The sequence below is a fragment of the Falco rusticolus genome, chromosome Z (assembly GCF_015220075.1).
Source record: "Falco rusticolus isolate bFalRus1 chromosome Z, bFalRus1.pri, whole genome shotgun sequence".
Taxonomy (NCBI): domain Eukaryota; kingdom Metazoa; phylum Chordata; class Aves; order Falconiformes; family Falconidae; genus Falco; species Falco rusticolus.
The window spans coordinates 57,821,604-57,845,603 of record NC_051210.1 but is presented as its reverse complement, the minus strand read 5'-3'; the positions used below and the strand labels follow the sequence as shown (position 1 = coordinate 57,845,603).

Below are 24,000 nucleotides of genomic sequence, written 5' to 3'. Positions count from 1 at the left end.
GTTAGTAATTTTTGCTTTCATTTTTGGGGACTGTTTTATATCCACATCCCTGTTGTGTTTACCAAAATGTTACCGCAATGCTTATTCCAATAATTAGGGTATATAGAAGAATCTTGGAATTGTTTTGCATTCAATCTCAGTCATTAACATGGTAAACAGTGGGTAAAAGACTTATTATGTTAAAGCATATTCAAAAATACAGTGAGCTACTGCAGATATTTTTTTAACCTAGACAAGGTGGTCATTTTGACATTAATTTTAGTATCAGTTATAACTTCTGAAATTACTGAATAGTATGACATAGATACTCTGCTTTTGTTAAATCAACAGATGAAGGAGTTTTTTCTGGAGGAAGTGGAACAGAAGGCACCGAAGAAAATGGAGAAGGAAATGCAAAGACCAGCATGCTTTCACAGTTTACTGAAACAGAAGTCCATGCTAAAAGAGTTAGATTAGACCCCTGGGAGACAAGCCAAAGGGCAGCCTCGTATTCCAGTAGCAGCAAAAACAAGTCTTCGTCTGATCAATCACAATTCAGTCAAGCATCAGAACCACAAAAATCCAAGCAATCAGGTGAAAAGTTAATAGTATTTTATAAAAACAGTGGCTTTTTTTTCCAGACATACATGAAGAAGGCTTTTTGTAAAAGATGAGGGAAAATCAGGAAAAAAAAAAAATAGTATGTTGAGCAAATACTCTAGCGAGTTCCAAATACTTGAAATATTTCCAGAACTTCTGTACTCCATTTTACAGAATGCACATAATTAGTCTGTTTTGTTTATGTTACATTCATCAGTCTTTGAGCTTTGTGGTAGGTGGGATGCAGGTTTTTAACTGAGAGCTTAAAATAACTTTAAATTGTTCCTTAGTTAACTGTGTTACATAAATGATAGCCTAAATAACACTAAAATTGCTCTCGTTTTATTTTACATATTACAGATCAAAGAAGAAAACCTTGGTCTCTGTATATTTGGTATATATATATTTATTCCCTTAGATTTTGTAGACTGAGTCCTCATCAGGCACAAATTGGCATAGGCTCTTGTACGGCATGCTTGTACATTTGGTTTTAACTGTAGTGTAGAAACAAACCTACTTATATGAGGATAAGGACCTAGCATCCTCTGGTAGTTATATTCTCTTCTGCCTGCACATACAGCTCTCTGTTTAGCAGTTTCATCCCATATTAAAGACTTGCATTTATCTTGTAGCCTTACCATCACAACAGAGTCCTGGTCCAGCTGATTACTCATGACAACCCCCAAGTATTTTTCACTCACTGTTTTTTTGGTAAAGCTGACAGCATCTTGTTTATGTTGTTTTCTTTTGAAACTAGAGAACTATAGCAGTCAAGATCTACTAAAACCAAAACCTGTAGTTCAGATGGGATCACCTTTTCTTTTAAAACTTGCAAATGTAATATATCTGGACTGCTGATTTGATTTGGTATTCTCCTTAATTTGTGTCGAAATGTAAAGAACTGTGTTGTTAGATGATAGGAATTTGTTGTGCAGCTTTGCCTTGGTAGAATAGAGTATTTGTCTTTTCATATTACCTTAGACAATTCTGTCATTTCTCTCTACTAATTAAAAGTTTTGGAATTATTTTTTCTGGGTTTGATAGACTTTAAAATACTGTCTTCTTAGGGCTTCAGCTGTCTGTGACTCTCTCTTTGTATTCTTTTGTTTTCCACAGAGGTTTTCTACAACTACTCATTTATATTTGGTTCCATTCACTTCCCATTTTTTCATTTCTCATTTACTGTTGCTTTTTTAATTCCGTTCCTATGCCAGGTTAGTTTTTGAATTGGTGTAGCTTTTCATCTTGAGTGTGGGTTATGTTGTGAAATACTTACTAGCTATTACTCATATTTTCCTGCTGAAATGTTTTCTGTAAGCTGTTTCCAGCTCTGTGAAACTTTCTCTTTCAGGTAGCTACTGTCTCAATGTAAATCTACGCTTTGTATATACGTATATAGGAAAAGGTGGTTTTTTTATTTATATATATATATATAATATAGGTTTATAGAAGTGTGCGTGAATGCATGTGGATTTGTGTATGGCATTTACATATTTATGGCAAAATAACATTTGATTTATTTTTTCCAAGTGTGTGTAGCAAAAAATTTTAGTTTCTTCCTTGGACTGCAGTTATGTGTTTCTGGTTATGTCTTACTGGTTAAACTTTGGTTGCCTTTGAATGGGATGGAAATGAATGCTAGCATTAAGTATATTGTATATATTTAAAAAATCAATGGGATTCATGCTCCTACATGCATTAACTGCTTTTAAAACCAGAATATATATACAGAATATATATTTAAAATAATATGTATAACAAATTACACACCCACCTGTACAGGTGCGCACAATATGGACAAATACATCTGCACACATGCCATCAACATACTCATTTATTTACCTCTTTTGTTTGCTTAGTACCCTCCTTCTCTTTGGGGACTTTGTCTGGATGCTCACTAGTCTTATACGTTGAATTAAAGAGTCATTGGCTAATCTCTGCAATGTCCTGCAACACATGACAAAAAACATTCTGGAAATTGTGAAGTTCCTGCTGATCCTTTTATTTTGGTAGTCATGGAATTTTTGTTGTCTTCTGCCTTCAGCTGTACAGAATACTGTTTCCTCTTCCTGTCTCAGGTGGCAGCTGGTTTTAAACCCATCTTAAGTTCCTGCTGTCTTGAGTTTCTGGACTGCAGGCTCATGTTTTCTTTTGGAAAGTGAAGTGAGAAGGAAAGGCCTCATCATATTACTGCTCTCCAGTGTTTGGCCTTGCTGTCTGCATATTGGTTCCTCCTGTTGTAGGCATGCCTTTTTACTTCTTTCTGGAAAAAAAAATCTATGGCATATCTGATATATGCCATCATCTACTGCTAAACATTGAACATAGAAAGTATTTCTTTCCCTGCAGTTGTTCTTTCCTGTAGCACCTATATTCCTGCTCAATTTTTATAATAAAGCCTATGTGCATTAATACGTTTTTGGATTTTTTTCCTTTATATTTTTTCTTCCCCTCTCTCTCTCTTTACAATTATGATTTAAAAAAATCCTTTATTCCAAACATGTATCTTACATTTTGTTCTCCTGTGGAATAGCATTTCACAGATTACTTTTTCCTCCAAAGATACTCTTCAGGTATCTTTATTCAGCTAAAATGTGTTCCCTTCACCCCAGGAAAATGATGTTGTTTGAGAGGTGATGCAAGAAAGCGTAGCCCTTCATACAGTTGAAGTCATTAATAGCTTTGGAGGCCAGGACAATGGCATTCAGATTGTAGCAGAAGAAAGTGGAAGATAGGATAATGTCTTCTGACTTGTGGGGTTTTCATTTTTTTTGCTGTCTCATGCCTTTTCTTCATCAACTGGCTTTTGTAGCTCATCTGATTTTTCCTGTGTCCCAGTGGTCTTCCTTATATTGTTGTATTCTTGCATAAAAATCTCTTCTTCCTAAATGATGCAGTGTCACTTTCATCTACAGTCACTTCCTAGGCTCTCAGCATTCCTGTTCTGCTTATACAGAAGGAAGGTACAAACAGCTTGATTCTTTTCTTATAGTTCAGCCTGTGTAAGGAATTACTCATAGATGAATGCCGAAGCATTCAGATGTCTTTCTGAAGGAGGATGTCCTTGCAGTTGTTGAGGTGTGGCAGCTTAATCTAGTCTGATTGCTGGTTACTGTAATCTCTCCATTTTATCTTTGTACATGTGCTGACTGGATTTTGTATTTGCCATGTTCCTGATCTTTCCTGCTTATGACCCACCTAGCAATGTGTTCCGTGGAGGACAAGTATTTGGTGATTCACATACCAATGTCCCATTATGCTTTTGTGAATGTTTCCTAATGACCATGAAGAAAACTGTTGTGCATGACAACTTAACTGGAAAACTTTGCAATTATTTCTGTTCACTTGCAGCTGATATTGCTAAGGGTCATTAGCTTAATGGGCTGTTGTGTGCCTTGTTTTCCTCACACGTCTCTAAAAAGTCCCTAGGACATTCTCCCATGAATCAAAGGGGAAGAAAAGGAAGAACCAGAAAGTGGATGATCACTTTGGGAGTTCAGACTGAGAAGCTTTTAGACAAAACACAATACATTATCTTATAGAAAAGTAGGTCTCAGACTGGAGGAGTATTTCAGTAATGTGACTCCTCTGTGTGCTTTAAAATCTCAGTTTTCATTTGAAAGAGAAACTCACTTTAGCTCTTCTGGCTGCGGCACAGTGCGGGCCAAGCACCCCCAATGCAAATAGGGCTGCCCGAATGCTTTCTGACAGAATAGCCTATAGTGAGTTCCATGCTGCCGTAGTCTGGCTGCAGCAGTGCTTGAACAAGCTAGTTTGAAATTAGTACGGATAGATCCTCACTATATGTGAGTCTTTAATATAGTTGCAGTATATCTTTCATGTTCTTCCAAACAGTTTTGTGTGAAAAGCTCAGTAGTTTACGTTAAAGGAAGGAAGCCTTGGAAAAGCAGTTTTTCCACAAGGCAGGAGGAGCCTGAAGAAAGGCAGCTGTCAAATCATGGAAGGTGTTTGATAGTAATGGATACTGATAAATGAAAATAGTCGAGAAGACAGCTTGTCTGATGAGAAGAGGGAATGCTTGGGATGCAGCAACTAATTGTTCATAGGAGTCATTAAAAAAACATGGCTAGAGTAGCAAAATGCTTATTAAAACCCTTAAATTTTCCTGGTTTTGGAAGAATTACAGATTTTCAAGAAATCAGAGAAAGAACACTGAACTTTAGAAAAAAAATCTGATAGCACAGTATTATAACAGCGGGAAGAGGAGTTTAAAAAAAGCTAGTATGCATGGTAGAGCTTCTGAAGTTTTATACACCATCTTTTTGGTAGCAGTTTCTGGGGGGGGTGGTGGGTGGTTGTCCGTACTTTATACACAGAATCAGTACTTTTTAAATCTGTTTTTTTTCTTTGTATCCCTTACAATTTTATATGCCTGTTACCTGAAGCCTCAGAATTAGGATCTGTCTGATGATGACATGGTAGAATGTAAAGTGAATGTTGTTTGTTTTGTGAATCACTAAGAGAAGGATTCAGTCAAGTTTATTTACAGTTATGGGCCCAGTCCAGCACAGGTTTAATTGGAAGGTAGTTCAGCTATGTCACGACAATCAAAGATTGGTAATCAGTCTACAGGACTTCACATCACAACTGTAAAAATACCTTATGTAGAAACCTATCTTTTCCCTGATAAAGAATTAGGAATGGAAAAGAGGTGGTGGTAAAGTCAATGTCATTTCTTAAATAACTCTATGTAGGTACTTTACATATTTAGCAGGCATGTCTGGTAACTTGAAAACAGTCCACAGAGAAATGTAACGTACTCCCCACCTCTATACAGTATAAAACTTCAACCTTGTTACCATTTTTGTTGATCCCTAATTCACTGTACACTTGTTAAGTCATCCAGATTTGAACGGTAAATTCTTTTGTATAGGGTCTGTTTGTTACCTGAGCTGTTATGCAGTATGTTCTAACCTTTTGATATAGTCAGTTAATGTTTTTGAATAATTAAGGCTGCAGTATTGCGCACATTTACATCAATTCAAATGAATTACAAAGTTAATTCCTTGTTTATAATGAAACATTTTTTTGTGGTTTCTAATGAACACCTGCTATGTGTTTAGAATCCTCCCGATCTACCAGAAAAGAAGCGGTAATTTTATGTGGTGCCTGTAATGTAAGAGCGGGGAGAAAGAAGGTGAAGAGAAATGAAAAAGGGGAAACTCAGCTGCATATTGCTGCTAGGAGAGGAGATTTGTCTTTGGTGAAAACTCTAATATCATCTGGAATTTGTGTCAATGAACAGGACTATGCAGGTTTGAAAATGACTCTTTTATGGGCTTGTTTTAAGATACAAATTTATGTAATTTGTAGTATATTTAGTTTTATATAATTTGTGTAATTTTAATATAATTATGGATCCTTGATTTATGATGTAATTGTGAGGGGGAAAGGAAGTAATTCAAGAAGTGCAAGCACAATCAGTGAATCCCTGGATTTTGTATGTCAACGGAGCTAATATAGCCTTTTTCTTATCAGGGACATTGATCAGGTCTTGTTCATCTGCTGAAGAGCACATTATCAGAGATACATATGGAGGGTGGACTTGAAAGTTTGGTGGAAGAACTAATGTGTATGCAGATGAATATATACATGTGTGAAGCACATTCATACAAGTCTTACTTCCTTGGGAAATAAGGACAAAAATCAGATTACAAGATTATTTCTTCTTTTTTTTTCCTACCTAAATGTATAATGCATTTCTGGTTTTATAGTCTCAGAATGAATGCTATTCTATTCTGGACGCCTGGCAGACCTGATGTTATAAAATGCCACTGGGATTAGAAATCAGGCTATTAATATTATGCTTCTGAGCTTTTAGAGTCTTTCTACTCTATTGTTTGTTTCTTTTATTATTTTTAGTAGTGTAGTAGAAACGTAAACAATTTTTTTCTGCTTAATATTGGATACGTTTTTCTCTAAAGCAAGCTAAATTACACAGGAAATAATTCACATTGGCATTTCAAGGTGATTGCTAGTATAAGTTTTATCTTAAAGATAGTCCATTGCTTATAGTACAGCAAACACAGCAAAATGTATGATCACTAATTAGTAATATGTGGGGATCTTTCCAAATCAGATGCATGCTGTGTCAACTTGCTTTTATTAGGTTGGACAGCAATTCATGAAGCTTCCAATGGGGGATTTACTGAAGTGATCTTAGAATTACTGAAAGCTGGTGCTAATGTTAACAGCAGAAGCATGGATGGTATTTTGCCAATACACGATGCTGTTTTTTGCAACTATTTAGAGGTATCTTTTTCTTTTACATTAGATCCTGAACCTGATTTCCAGCAGATGGTCAGCAAAGCACAATCCTCATTTAAATAAGGAAAGTCAAAGTTACTAGTACAATTCTAGTGTAGATTTGCATTTAGGAAATAAACCAATATTATTTAAAGTGATCAAAATTAAAGAAATATTTTTCAATAGTGACAGTTGAGATTGTATAGTTAGTTGACTTTTTCAGTCCATCAGACAAATCAGAAAAACTCAGAAGTCCCCGTGGTTCTCTCCTACTTATTGCCCTTTTAAAAATTACTACTAAAATTGAGCATTCTTAATTTGGTTGTCTAGTCCAACCTCCCTGCCATGGGCAGAGGCATCTTTCACTAGATCAGCTTGCCCAGAGCCACATCCAGCCTGACTTGGAACACTTCCATTGATGAGCCATCCTTAGCTTCTCTGGGCAATCTATTCCAGTGTTTCACCACCCTAATTGTAAAAAATTTCTTCTTTGTAAAGAAAAAAGCCCTAGGCCTGTTTTTTAAAAATCAACCCCCTCCCCCCCCCTTTTTTTTTCATTAACTGGTCCCTTCCAACCAGACTGTTCAATGGTTGTATAGAATAGATTAGACTATTTCAGTTGGAAGAGACCTACAACAATTTTCTAGTGAAGCTGCCTGACCACTTCAGGGCTGACCAAAAGTTAAAGCATGTTGCTAAGGGCATTGGTCAAATGCCTCTTGCACACTGACAGGCTTGGGACATTGACTGCCTTTCTAGGAAGCCTGTTCCAGTGTTTGACCACTGTCTTGGTAAAGAAATGTTTCTGCTGTCCAGTCTGAACCTCCCCTGGTGCAGCTTTGAACCGTTCCCACATGTCCTGTCACTGGATACCTGGGAGAAGAGATCAGCACTGCCCTCTCCACTTCTGCTCCTACAGCTTCCTAGCTGTAGAGATTAATGAAGTCACTACTCATCTTCTTTTTCTCCAAACTAGACAAACCCATGTCCTTAGCCATGCCTCATATGCATGCCTTCCAGACCTTTCACCACCTTTTCTTGCCCTTTTCTGGATGCATTTGAGGACCTTCACATTCTTCTTAAATTGTGGGGCCCAGAATGTCACACTAATAAAATATTGTTTTGGCACAGTGACTTCCAGGGAACTCAGCATAAAAATGTGATGCCAAACTGGCTCAAACATAGCATTTCTTGTTCTTGTCAGAAGAGCTGATCCTTCATCAAGTTTATCTTTTCTGTGAGCAAAGATGAAATTTTAATGGGGTGATTTTGCAGACCTGGTGCCAAACTGTCAGCAGGGTTCTTGCAAACATGTAAGCTATTATTCAGTATTGTGTGAGAAAACTGATAGGGAAGATTCTGAACTTCTAGAGACTATTCTCTTTCTGATACATTCTGATGCTTAACAGCATTCTGAATGAAAGAAAGAAGAAATACTAAAGATGAGACATCATAGGTATGAAAATTCTTTACCATCCAAGCTCTGACCTCATCAACACTTTCATATGATCTGAATTTTAGGGGGTAATGATTCATTAACTGATGCCGCTAATCTCATTGCCACATTTTGTGATTAAGCAGACTTGCAAGTGGTTTGGAATTAGGAAAAAAAATCATCAGTGCACATAACCAAACTATTAAATACTTATAAATACAAAACCACTATTAAATACTTTAAAAATCCACTTCTTTTCTGCATTTCAATCTTGATAAAATTGACTGGTTCCTTTTAATTTAGATATATGAAGTTTTGTAATTGCTCTCTATAACAATACCATAATAGCCAATTAAACTTGTTTTTTTAATTGGGATTGCAATTAATTGCAAATTGGGATTGCAAAATTGGGAAGTTCTAGAGTATCTGGTTTGTATCTTTATTAGTTGTGATTTATGATAGATAAAACACGTATAGTTGTATTAGAAGTCCTCAACAAGAATTACAACAATACTAATAATATTAATATATAATAGGCAGCCAGGATTCTACTACAGCATGGAGCAGATCCTTGTGAGAGGGATGGTTCAGGGAAAAGTGCTCTGGATAAAGCTTGTGATGATGAAATGCAAGAATTGCTGAAGTCTTACTGCGCTATGGACTGTGTACTTCCTGTTGAGACTACTGAAGTTCCAGGTATGTTGGTTTCATAATGTAAATCATAGGATTACCCTGTAGTCTTAAGGAAAAACTGTACATTAGAATGCTGCAGATTTGCAGAGCTGTGTATTTCCTGGCACCTACAGTTTTAACTCTATTAATTACTGAATTTTGCTTACTTATTTTCAGAAAATAGGATATAAGAAGTTGGTTGGGTTTTTTTCCTGAGAGAACGAGCTATAAGGACATATTTGGCCCTTCAGAATTTTTTTATTATGCATACTTCCCTTCATAGGAACCTTGTGGTTTTGAAGGTGGTAGCTTTAAAGACTTACTCCTTATGCTACCTAAATTTGATCTCATTTACATATACAAGGTATTTTTTTATAATGTGATCTGCCATCGCACCTTAGTAACCTGTATTAGCTATTCTAACCTATTATGCTCCTGCAAATTAATTTTAAATTCTATTTATTTTTTAATTGCATAGAAAGGAAATGTTCTTCAAGCTCAAGAAGATCAAAAAGTTGTTATTGCTACTACTGTAAAAATGATGATGCAACTTTGGAGCCACAACATGAGAAATACAATGTGGTAAATACAGATAACAGAGTTTTGTTAAACTGCTTCATAGTGTAGCACTGCATGATGTAATTTGCTGACTGAATTATATAAAAGTATCATTTAAATAATTAACCCTCTAGAATGTATGTAAAAAAGAGCATCATGCAGGTTGTATTACAGTATATAAGCTGTGGTGTACAGTATATAAGTGTGTTGATCACCACTTTTTTCATGATCTCTGTGCACATTCATTTGTACAAACTGTAGTCAATACTTACATACGATTATTGCCTATATCAATAGAAAAAAGGTTGGGGATCCTGAGACTTTTATCACATTTCCAAAATGGGTCCTTGAAAGAGTAATGATTTTTCTTCATGATAATGAAGATATTTAGAAATTGTTTAATCTTAATTTAAAACAGCCAGGGAGGTTTTTTATAGAAGTTTTATGTTAGGAGGGCTTTTAATGGTATCTGTATGCTATGTCTGCATTGTCTAGGTGAGGCTGTCATGGTGAAATTCACTGTCTGATCCCTGCAGTGTGCTCGGAGGTGGGACTCTGAGCATGGACTGGTTTGAATGTCTGGGTGAAACCAGGCTGTGACAGCCCCTTGCAGAGCATACCCTTGGTGGCACTGTGTACGTCTATCCTAACAGTGCCCCCATTGCCTTTAATTCTCTGCCTGGAATGACCCAAGTCCACCAGTACTTATCCTGCAGGCCGTGCACTTTGGCCTTTGTTTTATATGGTGCACTTGGCTTTACTTCTTACTGTCATTTCTATGTGTCTTAACAGGAAACTGTTGCTGCTATACAATGTGTAGAAAAGGAGCAAAAAGAACTGTTGCTGCCTGAATTGAGAACTTCCAAACATGCAGGTAGGTGTAAATTCAAGTTGTTTCAATATTTTTGGGAGGGTAATTACCTTTTGTAATATAATTGGTTTTAAAATAGTGTAGCATGTAATATATTTGAGTATGCCCTCTGGAAATTTCAGCTTCAGAGAATAAGATTTTCAGCTCCCAGGTAGGTGCATTTCCTGAAATACTTCCAGTTTACCTAGGAATGAATATGATGACAAGGAAGGGCAGCATGCTGCTTGGAGGCATGTGTTTCAAATCAAACTAATCATATAAAAAGGGTTCGTTAGATAAACGTGCACACTGTTGGCAACATTATTCAGTTAGAAGTCCATGAGCCCCTCTGTACATGCTGTCTTTGTGTAAAGTAACAGATGCAGCATTTTCATTCTAGTGTGGCTGGACTTTCAGGAGCCTAAAATAATTTATGAGTAAAAAAAGATAAATCTTTAAGTCAGACACTGTGGATGATGGGCAGTTCCAGAAATGCTGGTGCTTAGGAGTGTAATTTGTCCTAGGCCATCAAATCTCAGTTCACATTAATCTCAAGAGCCTACTAAGTGACACTGACATCTTAGGAGATCACAGTGCTGGTGCTGTGTAGCAGTTTGAGCCTGTTGTGTCTGTTCCATGGTAGTTCAAGGAGCAAAGCTTGCTGCAGGAAAGCCTTTGACCAAAGTCTCTCTCCCCAGCTGCCCTTACGGTCTAGGCAGGGCTATTTACTTTGAAGCAGTTGATGCCCATGGAACAGTTTTGCTTCATGACAGAAAGGAAGGGGTTTTTAAAATTTGGTTTCCTGAATATAGGGTGGAGCTTTCAAATGATATTTAAAATATTAAAAATATTAAAATCTTTAACAATAGATGTGCAATATGGTATTATGCAGATTTATAGCTTCCAGCTAAAACTTGTGGTGTATGAACTGTTAATTAAAATCGATATATTTTCTTGAAAAGTGTTTGACAACAGGTAGATGATACAATAGGCAGAAGCCTATAGACAGAGATCGGTGCCATTCCATGAATGAGCAAAATAAAACTATTATAGTTTTCCTGTTTGGAGGTATGAGAAAAATGAACATGGTGATCTGTTACCTCTGCTGACAAAACATTAATAATGCAGCATGTCTTAAACTAAGTCATTGTTACTACTTGTGAAGAGGCACAAGACTGAACAAGAACATAGAAGTACATTGATAAGCTTTTAACATAGAATAAAATCCTCAAGGTATTTGCATGCAGTACAACCTACTGTAAATAAAAGATTCAAATTCCCTCTTAAGCTGTGCTATAAGACCAATATTTTCATATTTTTCTATTTTAATAAGTAAGTAAATACTAGTAGATACTATGAAACGGATTTGGGGAAACATTTTTTAAATGCCATTTTTAATCCTGTAATTTCCCAGTTTAATGATTATGGAAAGCTTGTATTTCTTGGTTTAGGAATTTCAGGATTTAGATTACATATTTAGCATATTATCCCAGTGGTATATGCTGGTTATGACTTCTGAGCTCTCCCTTATGTTATATGGCTAAGAGATAGGGCATATAAAGAAAAATTTGTAATTCTTCTTCTTCTCTTAGAAAAACAGAGCTCACAAAAAGGGACAATTTATAACTCATTTTATTTTATAATAAGGATTTGAAACTGTGTACAACTGTGATACATATGTTTTTACCATTATATGTAACTTGGAACAGTCAAGCTTATTAAGCTATTTTATAATACCTCAAGCATAAAGGTTTTAGCCATGTTCCTAAGATTGAATAATTCCTGTAGGTAGCCTCACATATAATAGTCATGTTATGTAGCTCCTTGCAACACAAGGAACTTCATAACTTTCAGTGCTGATCATCCGTAACACATTTCTTTAATCTGTCCTGTGCTCTTAGTAATTTCCTAGAGAAGCACTGCTGCTTAAAAATTTCCCAGTACTTGGACTATTTCCTTTATAAATTAAACTTGCATTTAGTTCTTTCTATGATGAATTTCATTGAAAGTGCTCTAATTGTAAAGAGTTATCAGATGTATGCATGACAGTATAAGGTACTGCTGTAAAAATTGTCCATACATTGGCTGTGTATTTGCTACATTAATTTTCTGTTGCTTATGGCCATCATAATTTTGATTATATCAAAATATTGGACAGATGCGTCTATGCAAAGACAGCCGCAGATGGAAGATACTTCGAACGAAATACTCATAGAACAGAAAACAGAAAGAGATACCCTTCCTAAAAAATACAGGTAAGTAGAACAGAAGGATATAGGAAGAAGATATAGGAAGCTATTCTTTATAGCAATAGTGATACAGGTTTTTAGGAGGTTAGCATATAGGAAACTATTGTTTATATCAATAGTAATACAGGTTGTTAGAAGGTCAGCATACAGGAGAACGCAAATAAAACTACGTGGTTTTCATTCAGATTTTGCAGATGCATGATCCATATTGGCTTCAGTTACATCCAGTAAGTGTTTACTTCAAGGAGGAACTTCAGGGTTGAGCTAACACATACTAATCAGTTCCTGTGCACACAGCAGGCATTGAAATAAGATAGTGAACATACAAAAGGTATGGAAAAATACCTAAGCAGAAATTAGGAAGTGGAGGTACTGGGTAATTAGATTACTTTTGCAGCATCATGGAGAAAAGCAGTAGCAACTCAGAAATTACTTTTAGTGTCCTGCCTCTGGGTTTTTTTCTTTAGCACCTCTAGATGGGCAATGTTCAACCAACAGCCTGCAAAAGCCATTTAGAGCAATGGCTTGAAGCATACTTGCAGCCATTCCTTTTTTGTGAGGACACTTCAAATGTGAGCTGGGAGTGCTCACCTCAGTGTGAACATGGACTATGTGAATTGTTGGCACCCTGCTGCTAGCTTTCACAAGGCCTTTTTTTCATTCTTTCTAAGAGGGACTACCTGAATGCTAGTCATACCGTGAGTGCTCAGCTAACAAGTTAGCAGGTGTTCAAGGATGCTTCTAGGCCATCTGATGAGGATGTCTATGTATTATTTGTGTGAGCAGTATTAGTCATGCAAGTTTAGTCAAGTAAAAGCAACAGCATACAGCTTTCAGGTATTTCCATAGCAAAACTTATAAGCTGGTTGTGCGGAGAGACTGAAACATTTCTGTCACAGACCATTTCGCTAGCTATAAAATGTAAGGTATATAGATTACACAGATAATTAAAAAAAAAGAAAGGGTTTTGTGTGAAGAGAAGTTAGGGTTCCAAACCATCCTTGTGAATGAACTAGTGAGTGAATTAAGAAACCAGAACAGTAAAATTAATATCTACACAAACTTAACTGTCTTCTAATATTGAGAATGAAACTCTGTTCCAGAGTGAAGTGGTAAATATTTCTGGGTATTGCAGATACCCTGCAGCTAGTGCAACAGCTGCCCATGAACAGTAATGAGCTACATGCCCAATTACATTGCATTTCCTTTTCATTACTTACATGGTGAACATTTTATTTTAAACTAATTAGCATATAAGCTTTTGTCACATGATACATCAGTGCATCATGTGACAAAAAAAGGAGGCATCATCACATTTTCCATCTTTCTGGTGTTCAGTTAGTTGGCCCAGGGAGAGATACTACTGACACTTTTCCATTTCTGTCTCTTCCTTTGAAGACAGCGAGATGTGTCTCTCACCAAAGAAAAATGAGCAAAAAAAAAGCATCATATTTGTTAATGGCTGTAAGTTACTTTGCCTTTGTCATTTTAGTTAAGCTATCTTTGCCTTTTCAGTTGCAGCTTCTCGTATACCTGTATAGCAGTAAAGCAGCAAAACTTCCCTGAAGAAACATTGCTAGAAAAGTGTGTAGATTTTCAGTGGCCTGTGTAGGAATCCGTAGGTGTCAAGGCCTACTCATATCAGTGATTAACCGTATGCTGATTTGTTGATTGTATCATGGATTCTAAACACATGTAATAGCAAGCAATACTGGAGTACAGACACTGCTACCGTCACGCTGTAATTTGGCTGTCCTTGTTCTGCACCAGCTAGTTGTGCTGTACTACTGTCATGATGCCCTCAACACACTGTCTCTTCTGAGACTGGGGTGGTGTTACTTGCGTGGCACCTCTGCTATGGGTGGAGTTTGAAGTACACCATGCCGCTGTTCATGTTCCCACACCTTGTTGTACTCTCCTGTCTTCCCAACATGGTGCCAGAGTGGAAGTGCAATCACTTGTCCCCATGAAGGGGAGTTAGGAGAAAGAAGTATTATGCTGGGCGGGTGGCTCATGTGCCAAAGGAAGCAGGTGGAATAAAGAATTGCCTTCCATCAGGAAGGAGGTGAAGTCCCCCAGGGAAGGAATCTCACAGGGAGACCAGCTCAGCTAGGGAGCAGGGTCTGATGGAGGGAGAGACATTCCCAAACTAACATACATCTTTAACTGCTCTGTCTTCTTTTCTTAATGGTCATGTAGTAGAATTAAAATTGTGGCTTCATAAAATGTTTTATTATGTACACCATTAAAAAAATCTGATAGTATCATCCTTCAGTAGCTCATTCTGACCTCATTTTAAAAGGCTCCAAATTAGAGCTGCAGAGGCATTGAATTCAATGAACTGTTGTGATTTGTGGTGATAAAAGAGCAGCCAGTGAACAGACCCATTTTAGACCCTATGAATTCAGGGTGGTGTGGGAGGGCAAGGCTATTACTGAAGTTTTGGTGCTTTGCATCCTCCTTCTAGACAGGATTCTGCAGTTTATTGAGCGTCAGCCTGGGATTTGAACTATAAAATTCATATGTGATAAAAAGATTGTTCAAATTTTAGCTGTTGGCAGAGTCCTTTGAAACAGTGCTGTTCTTCTTTGTTTTGTGTTTACAGTAACTCTGATGTCCTTACTCTTACTTTTATAATTTTCTGTAGGTCTTCAGTGGAATCTTTTAAAAAAGGAGCACTGAGGAAACAATCAGATAACCTTGCTTCTAGGCAAAACCAGGAAGAATTCGTCCAGAAATCACAAAATTACAGAAAAACAAAGCAAGTGTTCAGTGCATCATGTTCAGAGAAGCAAATCGCAAACTTAGTTTCCCATGCAAATGATAAAAGACAAAGTTTAACTGCTGATGAAATTGTGTGTCCTGAGGTAGTTGCATTTAATATGGGGCTTGGTGCCAGCATGCCTAATGGAAACAGAGTAGAAGCACCTCTCTTTTTAGAAAATAGATTTCCAGCTCAGGAAAGCAGCCGACATCCACACAGCTTCTTGGATGAGACAGGAGCAAATAAAGAAGCAATTACAAGGAAAGAGGCTTCTGATCATGCTTTGGCATCTGAAAACAGTGTAAGAGAATATCCCTTTGACAACATGTCAAAGCTGACAAATGCTGTAGAAGTGGTGACATTGCCTTCAGAACATACTGTTTCCACTGCTAAAGTGAAGCGTTCACAGCAAAAAGACATTGATTGTGTACCCTTTGCAGAACAAGGAAACAAGTCTTTAACCCCCACTTCAGTGACCAATGCATTAAATATTGTAGGACCCCGAGGCACTGTTGTCAATAGCAATGTCTGTCAGCCAGGCAGTGACTGCCAGCAGGTTCTTACAGATGGGAACCTACACAGATATGTATATAAGAAAGAAGCTTTCCAGCAGCAGCAGCAAGTAATTTTGTCAACATCTACAAAGAACTTCCCTAATACTCTGCAGCAAGTGATCCCTCAGAGTAGTGAGAACTCATGTAATGCTGGCTCAGTGCTTACAAATCTTATACCAAAAACAGATTATCCAGTAAACTTTGGTGAGAAATCTTCCCAGAGCAATAGTAATCAAGAATGTGAACAGAAACAAGTGAGGTGTGGAAGAAAAAATAGGAAACCCCTTCAATTGATAGATCTACTTGAATTGGGAAGGATTGAGCCAGGGGAAGATGTTTTAGAATTCAAACTGAAGGTAATTGTTGAGATAGAATAGTGTTAATGTTAGCATATAATAAAACCACCCACTAAAATGGTGAAACAACAGTTCTTATGGTTTAATCTGCATCTTCAGCACTTAATATTGAAAATTCTTGGTTACAGATACACTTTCATGAGTTTTGAGGGAAAATGCTATAGAATATATCTTCTGTTGGCCCATAATTTTAACACCCAAAACACTGCATATGTAAAATTTGTGTTTAACTGCATTCTCAGTTTGTTAACATTTCTAATTGCTAGAACCAGTGTGGAATTGTTGGTTGCTCTACGTTGTGTAATACCTGACTTTCATATTGGAAGGAGCAAGAATGTTGAGGTTTTTACAACTTAATGTGATTCTTAGAAGCAACTATCAAAGTCCCTCAAATAAAGAAATATGACATCAAGGATTTCATAGTGCTGTGGTAGAGATGAATATATGCAAAACTACTTGCTTACATGCCAGCTGGTTCTATAGTTTACGGTCTGGTATAAGCATATTTGCACCAAAAAAAAAAAATATCCAAAACAAGTCCTTTTTTTCATACAAAAGTGTCCCTGTGCCTCCAAATACAGAGCGGATTTGCAAGGCAGCTGCTGGGGAAGTGGCTTAGTATTGAGCAAGCGATGGAATTACTGACTGAATTCCCAGCTTCTAGATAGTTAAATTCCAGGGCAACATAATTATGAATTAATTAATGACTAAAGCATGAAAAGTTCTTTTCAACCAACTCACCAGGTACATTTAACGTAGATAAGGCTCCTTTTTCTGTACCTATGTGTCCTTGGGAGTACTTTTCTGCTGAGAGTGGCTATTTCCTGTGGCTTTGTGTTTCGTAACATAAGGCAGCATGAGTAAGTCACGAGCCTCTGCATTGGGCCATGTCATAGGTGTATATACACATGCTTCTTTTCTTTAAAGGACATGTAATATTCCTCTGAACCTGAAGAATTCATTATGATTTCTGTCATTTCTCAAGACTGGTATCTGTGATACTAGTTTGATGCCTGTGGATCTTAAGGAACACTGTATTGGAATGTTGACATTTGGAGTGTAAAGAAGTCAGGGATTTTTACTAGAATGAAAATGACACTAATTTAAGTTTTGGAAGACAGTGCTATAGATACTGAAGTTTAGAAGTCAGTGTCTGTTGTGTTGCAAAAAGGAGATGATCAGTAGTTTCCTTCTTTATCATTATAGAAGCGTATTTGCTAACAACATACAACTTAAGGTGAGCTTTGGGCAGGCAGAATGCACCTGTTGAACACTATAGACCTGAGCTATGAAGCTGTGAACTGGATTGAGTGTTCATCAAAATATACAAATATTTTTTGTATATTTAATCATCTTGACTCAGATTCTGATAGATACTCCAAGCCGGTGGGTATGGTAGGAGGCAGTTCAATATTTGGTGGTGGATCATTCTCTTATTCTGATTGTTTAACCTCCTGCATGCTAAGCAACCTTACTAAGTTCCAACATAGTATATCAACAGCTAATTTTTGCATTATTTAGCTTGTTAGCCTAACAAGACCAGTATAACAAAACTATAGTTTACTGAATTATAAACAACAGTAAGCTGTGCTTTTGGAGGTGCATATATGTTTGCAGAACTGGGCTGTATTAGCATTATCAAACGGGCAGTAACAGTAAGTTCTTTTATACTTAATTTTGCATAAGATAAGGCTGTCAGGTTCTTCCTTAAGCATGCAAGTGATGTCCCTTGACACCAGTGAAGTTTTTATGCAAATATATTCCATCTTTGAATCATTGCTGGAATTCCACTGTGACATGCACTTGTTCCACACATAGAAGGCAGATTGCATTTGAGTAACAGTTTCTTGCTGCGCAGACTTGCCTCCTGTGAGTTCCTGAGTTCAGTGTTGCTAATTAATTTATTCACAGCCTTGGCATGTGTAAGAAGAGCTAAGATGCAAATACAGCTCAAAACACACATAGGGAGATTTGTCCTCTGACAGTGGGGTCTGTGTGGTCAAAACATCATTTTTTATGCCACAGTTTGTGATAGTGGCATTAAATTCTTTAACTTTTTTCAGAGAAAAACAGAATTGGCTGCAACTTTTCAGCTATATTGCTCTTCAGCATTTTTTCACGTTTTAAGGATGCTAATTCACATTTGTTAATTTATGAGTTGAAAATTATTTCTTAATATTTCTTTTTTAGGAATTTAGCCTTAAAGCCACGCTCTTAAACAATGGCAAGATCAGAACCAGTGAGAGAAAAATACTGCAGAATCCAGTTCAGTGGGTTAAAGACCTGCTAGGAAGTGATATTTCTGTGACACGAAAGTATGTGTGGAATAAGGTAGGCCTGATTTTACTCCCCAAAATAGCAATAATAAATGGCAATAACAAATTTCACTTATCTGGCTCTCCTTACTATTCTTAAAGCAAAAGAGGGTACAAGCCTATATTTTGAAAAGTCTTCTTGTTCTGAATGAATAAGCATCAAAGAAAGAGCTACATAGCTGTAGTTGTACAGTGATGAACTAGTCATGAGTGTTGAGAGAATGTGGAATGCCCACTCAGTAACCTATCAGTGCTTTGAAAGAGTAAAGATGATTAAGAGACTGACAGAAAGAGCTGGAAGGTAGTTAGAATAAAAAGGAGAAAGCTTACTGAAATATCAGGGTGTCAGGGACAAATGTTGCAAAAATACTGGCAGAGTTTAGAGGGCTTTGCAGATGGGTTGTATTAGGCTTTTTTTTATTTAGAATTCAAATTAGAGGAATTCCTGCCTGAATCTTGACAGACACAGATTAGACTGTTAAGTGCATAAACTTAGTTTTGTAAGAAAAGTGAAATTTTTACCTAGCAGAAAAAACACTACTTAAAATGACCAGTTACGTATTTAGATTTGTTTGTACAGGTTACATACCTAGGGACACAGTTGTCAAAATTTCTTGTTGAAGAAGTACCAGTTTCTAGCGATTTGGAATTACCATCACAAGAAAGAGAGCGTTTGGGTATGTACCACTTAAAATCTAATACTCAACGTGACAGGAAGCAGCAGAAAGTTATTGCTAAAGAGCTTAAATTCCAAAATTTCTCTATTGCTTTCTCATTTTTTTTCTGAGCTACATGCTTATCACAGATCTTAGGCTTGAAATATAAATAGTGCCAGAACTTAGACTCTATAAAGAAGTTTCTTTTCTTCCATGAATTGGTTGTGTGAAGAGAGCAATTACTAATGACTTGGTTGCTATGTAAAAAATATTTATCTAGCATTTTACATTAAAAATATTCAATATATAGTGGAGGTTTTAATAAGCTAATTTAATGATTTTTTGTTTTGTTGGAAACTCAGATAAGCCCAAGCAGCAGTAATAACTAGGGGGATATTCTACTGTCTAAAAATAAGCAGTCGTAAGAAACAGAGTGCATTGATATTGTTACTGAAAATCATAACCAAGAAAACTCTTCAAACCAAATGATAGTTTAGAAAGCCGATGTTGGTTTATTGCAGTGCTGAGTGCATGAGGGATCTTTCCTCCTAACATGCACACCAAGTTACTCGAGAGTACACATTATATACAGTACAGTACAGTACTTGCATATTCATGGTACATTACATATTCATTTTCATTCAGCAAAGGATTGGTTACAAGTTTCTCACTTCTAATGCAAATTAGTACACATCCTCAGATAGCAGTACTGAAGTTTTTCACTAACTAGGTACACATGCTCCCCAAGCAGGGTTTTGCCTTCTTGCCGAGTGAGTGGGTGGGTGGGTGGGTGGGTGGGGAGTTGGGGGTGCTATTTGAGTTGGAGGTCACCATCTACCATTACCACAGTTACCTTTGTCCTGCTTTCAACTGATGTTCTGTGGGTTGCAACACCTTATCAGCTTGTCTTCTCTTGCCGCCAGAACTTTCTCACTTGGAAGCTTCTTTCTGCATAATTTAGATAACGGTGTTCTTTTCCCCATCTGTTCTTTGTTTCCCAAGGCTGACTCACTTGACTAGAAGTCCTTTCATTCATCAATTTTGACAACTTGAGAGGGTGGGTCAGCTTGACCTAAACCTTGTGCACATGCTTGTTTAACATATAGTTAAGCACTAAATCAGAGTTCGATAATTTGGGAATTTAGGCAGCTATTCTCCCCTCTGGGACTTATTTTTTTATATATCCATATATCAAATAAGTCCCACCCTCTCTGAATTTCTCTCAATTGCAGCAGTACAACACTTCACCATAAAATAACACAAGAGCATACAAATATAACAATCATGAGTACCATATTACAATTAACTTCTTAATCCATGGGTGTAAATCAGGAAAGCAGGATGTTAGCCAATTCTAAACTTTTGAAATCCATAAGAGGTGTAATCTTTTTAAATCTTATGCAAGATTTTAGTATGTATCCAAATCTCTTGTAACTTGCTAGTTCTCCCACTTTGATTCACATACACGCAACAATTAGTATTAATAATAATACAAACCCAGCCTTGAGGTGCCAACGTTGTATCTAATGCCATTCAAGCTATTTCTGAAATTTCTTCATGCAAAGCCTTTATGGCATCTGCAGTGTCACTGGCTATCTCTTCCATTACTGCAGATATATTTATCATTGCATTTTCTAATTCAGCAACCCCTGACCAAGGAATAACCCACCTAGCAAAAGAATGGAATCCAGTGGGTCTTTCTGTAAGGGGGTTTTTGACTCCACGTGTATCTCTGCAGGTAAGTTCTTAACCAGAGATTATTATCCTATTTCTCAACTCTAGTCATTTTGGGAAAAATCACATCCCTTGTACAAGTACCTGACCTTCTCGATGGTAAAGCTTGTCATGCTACACTGCCATGATCCAGTGCTACTCGGTCCCCAATGGAACATTGTGGTACTTACTCATAGTTGATTCTGACGGGTTCATCAGTTGCATTGACCAATCACAATGTGGGTAGTGCCCCACAAATACCTGGGTTTCATAAATGGGTACATACCCAACAATTAATTTTATTGCCTATCTGTATGGTTTTCTGGATCATTATGAAGTTTTGAGTCTGTGGGTTTCTCCTGATCCCACTGAATTTGAGAATTTGTCATGCCACATAACAGGCAAAATCTTATACATCTATAAAACATATTTGAACAAGTATGTACAAAGAAATCATATTAACAAACTCAAACCTCCCTGTATACAATCCATTTCTATATAGGGTCTTATTTCAGTCCAAGAACAATTCATTAAAATCTCTTTGAGTTTTTGTTTCAGAGGAGCTGCTGCTTCTGATTTCCACTTTTCTTCAGGACTCCTTTTAATCCTGGTGTAATGGATCCAAGAATCAATTCCTTTAAGTTTTACTGCAGTATTAGTTATCACTAGTACTAAATATGGTCCTTTCCATGGCTCCTTCAAAGGCTTATCCTTCCAAGTTCAAAGATACACTTGATCTCCAGGGTTGGAAAGGGTGCACCAGCACATCCAGTGATACAGGTGCTCTCTGTTGAATATACATGTACAATGATGGAAGAGTCTTTCCCAAAGACAATATATATTCAATTAACACCCAATCACCAGAAATATGCATTTGGTCTTCCTTTCCTGTTAAATTTACAGCACAAGGTCTTCCATATAATACTTCAAGTGGGCTCACCTTTTCTTCACTTTTGGGGTAATTCTGATTCTCATTAAAGCAAAAGGTAAAATGTCTATCGATGTTTAAATTAGTTTCTTGACACAGTTTAGCCAATTGTTTCTTTAAAGATCTATTCATCCTTTCTACTTTCCCACTAGACTGGGGTCTCCAAGGTGTATGTAAATCCCATTTTATTCCTCTCTAGCTCGGTTGGTTTGGCACAGGATCACATGCACTGATCTTTCCTCAGAGGGATTCTAGTCCTTATACTTCCTCCTATTCTTTGTCCTCTTCCACACCCTTGTTCTCACAGGAAACCTATTCCCTGAGATGAGGTTTGGGCTTGGGTAAATGCAGCTGCCAGAACTGCAGCATTTTGTTACTTTTTCTTTACTTTCTCATTCTGTTTCTCTCTTGTGTTTGGTTGTTTTGGTTTGTTTGTTTGTTTGTTTTCAATTCCTCTCTGTTACTATAAACCATATAAACAATTTCTATCAACTGAAATATTGACGTTCCAGACATGCCATCTGCTTTTTGCAACTTTCTTCTTGTATCTGGAGCTGACTACCCCACAAACAAAGTAGTAAAAGTCATTTATCCTCTCATTCTGTTCCTGAGCTTTCTCCAACACCATTCTTTTTCCTTGGGCAAAAATCTCACCCTATTATCAACAACACTATGCTGAAACCATCAGTTGCACATCCTCTTCTTCATTCTTCACTTTCAGATACCTTTTCACAGTACTGCAAGCAGAACAACACTGACAATTTCTTTTTATCTTCCATCATCATCATCTATACTACATTAGAAAATATCATCAATTTCTATTTCTTTCTTCTTTCATGATCATTTCTCAAGACAAAAAAACCCAAATCCACATATGGGACTTCATTTTCCTTCTCATCTACAAAACACTAAATCAGAGTTCAATAGTTCAGAAGTTTAGGCAACAACATGACAAAATGACATTGAACAATTTTTTCAGAACTGCGTGGCAGACTTGAGAACTTCAACCTAATTTTGATAAGTAATGTGTTCCCAGGAAAACACAAGTCCCCTTGACAGCCAGTCACACTTGGAGTCTGAAAAGCTTTTGTGATTGGTTCTGTTAATTTGATGAGACAACTGCCCCTCGTGTGAACTGAAATACAGGCTTAGTCTGTTCTTAACATAGTGAAAGTAAATTAAAATATAGTAATTTAAAATAACTACTTTGATATTCAGACTACCATGTTCTACTGGTATTTGCTTCAGGCTAAGAGCATCCAGATCACAAGTTTACATTGCCCTGCTTCAGTAACTTAGGTTTATACCAAGTGTAAGTGACTTAAAAATTGATTTAATCTGACTTTTTAATAGACTTTTGACTATTTCACTAGTTCTTGTGAATTATTCCTCTCACGGAAAAATTATGATACACATTGTACATTCTACAAGAGAGAAATCCATTTATTCAAAAATACTCCTGAAAAACCCAAATCAGTCTGAATATCAGTAAATGTTTTTTTTCCCCCCTGTTTTTCACAAATAGCCCAGGGTAATCTGGGAAAGAGTATTTAAGGAAGTCTTTTGTCACATGTAATTGGAAGGTCACAGTAATGCCTGACTGTTAGCCCTAGGTGAGAAACTGAGTGAGGGAAAGCCAAAGTGTTCTCAGTCTTGGTTTTATTTCAAGTACTATATGGCCAGATATATGGTAGGAAAATAAATAGTGCCTTAAATTGTTCCATAAGAGAGTTAATCTGCACAGTTGTATTGTGAGAACAGCAGTGGGCACTGGGCAGTTCCCAAACGGTTTCCAGGCCCTCTTCAGGAGTTAGCTTGTTCCAATGGCTGTTCCCAGTGGGCTTGCTTGCAGCTTGCCTGCTCAAAAGCACAGGAAAGTTTGCTTTTGTGTGTGTGATGGATGAGACCCTGTGTGGATGAGAGCTATTCTGTGCTGCTTGCCTGGGGACATTCCTAGGCACTCTTTTATCTTTCTAATATACTTACATGTGTGTATTTTACAGTAGAATTTAATCTTGCATCTGCTTACTGTATTAATGAATTTAATTTTTTTCTATGCATCCCAGAGCATCATTAAAAAAGACAATTGGGTCCTGATAATCTG

The 24,000-nt window shown here is 36.9% G+C and overlaps 1 protein-coding gene across 9 annotated transcripts in view; it reads left to right on the top strand.

The window, feature by feature from the left end:
* The window catches only part of ANKRD31 (ankyrin repeat domain 31), a 75,360-nt gene that overhangs the window by 38,580 nt on the left and 12,780 nt on the right, over positions 1-24,000 (top strand). For 7 of the 9 annotated variants that reach the window (XM_037373107.1, XM_037373106.1, XM_037373104.1 and 4 more), the window contains 10 exons: positions 331-573; positions 5,664-5,855; positions 6,710-6,852; positions 8,818-8,977; positions 9,432-9,535; positions 10,304-10,385; positions 12,520-12,616; positions 15,258-15,675; positions 18,475-18,615; positions 19,180-19,276. In XM_037373107.1, the coding sequence (XP_037229004.1) occupies positions 331-573; positions 5,664-5,855; positions 6,710-6,852; positions 8,818-8,977; positions 9,432-9,535; positions 10,304-10,385; positions 12,520-12,616; positions 15,258-15,675; positions 18,475-18,615; positions 19,180-19,276 (1,677 nt within the window). The remainder of the gene's footprint in view (positions 1-330; positions 574-5,663; positions 5,856-6,709; positions 6,853-8,817; positions 8,978-9,431; positions 9,536-10,303; positions 10,386-12,519; positions 12,617-15,257; positions 15,676-18,474; positions 18,616-19,179; positions 19,277-24,000) is intronic. The other 2 variants (XR_005101864.1, XM_037373105.1) reach the window with 2 other exon arrangements.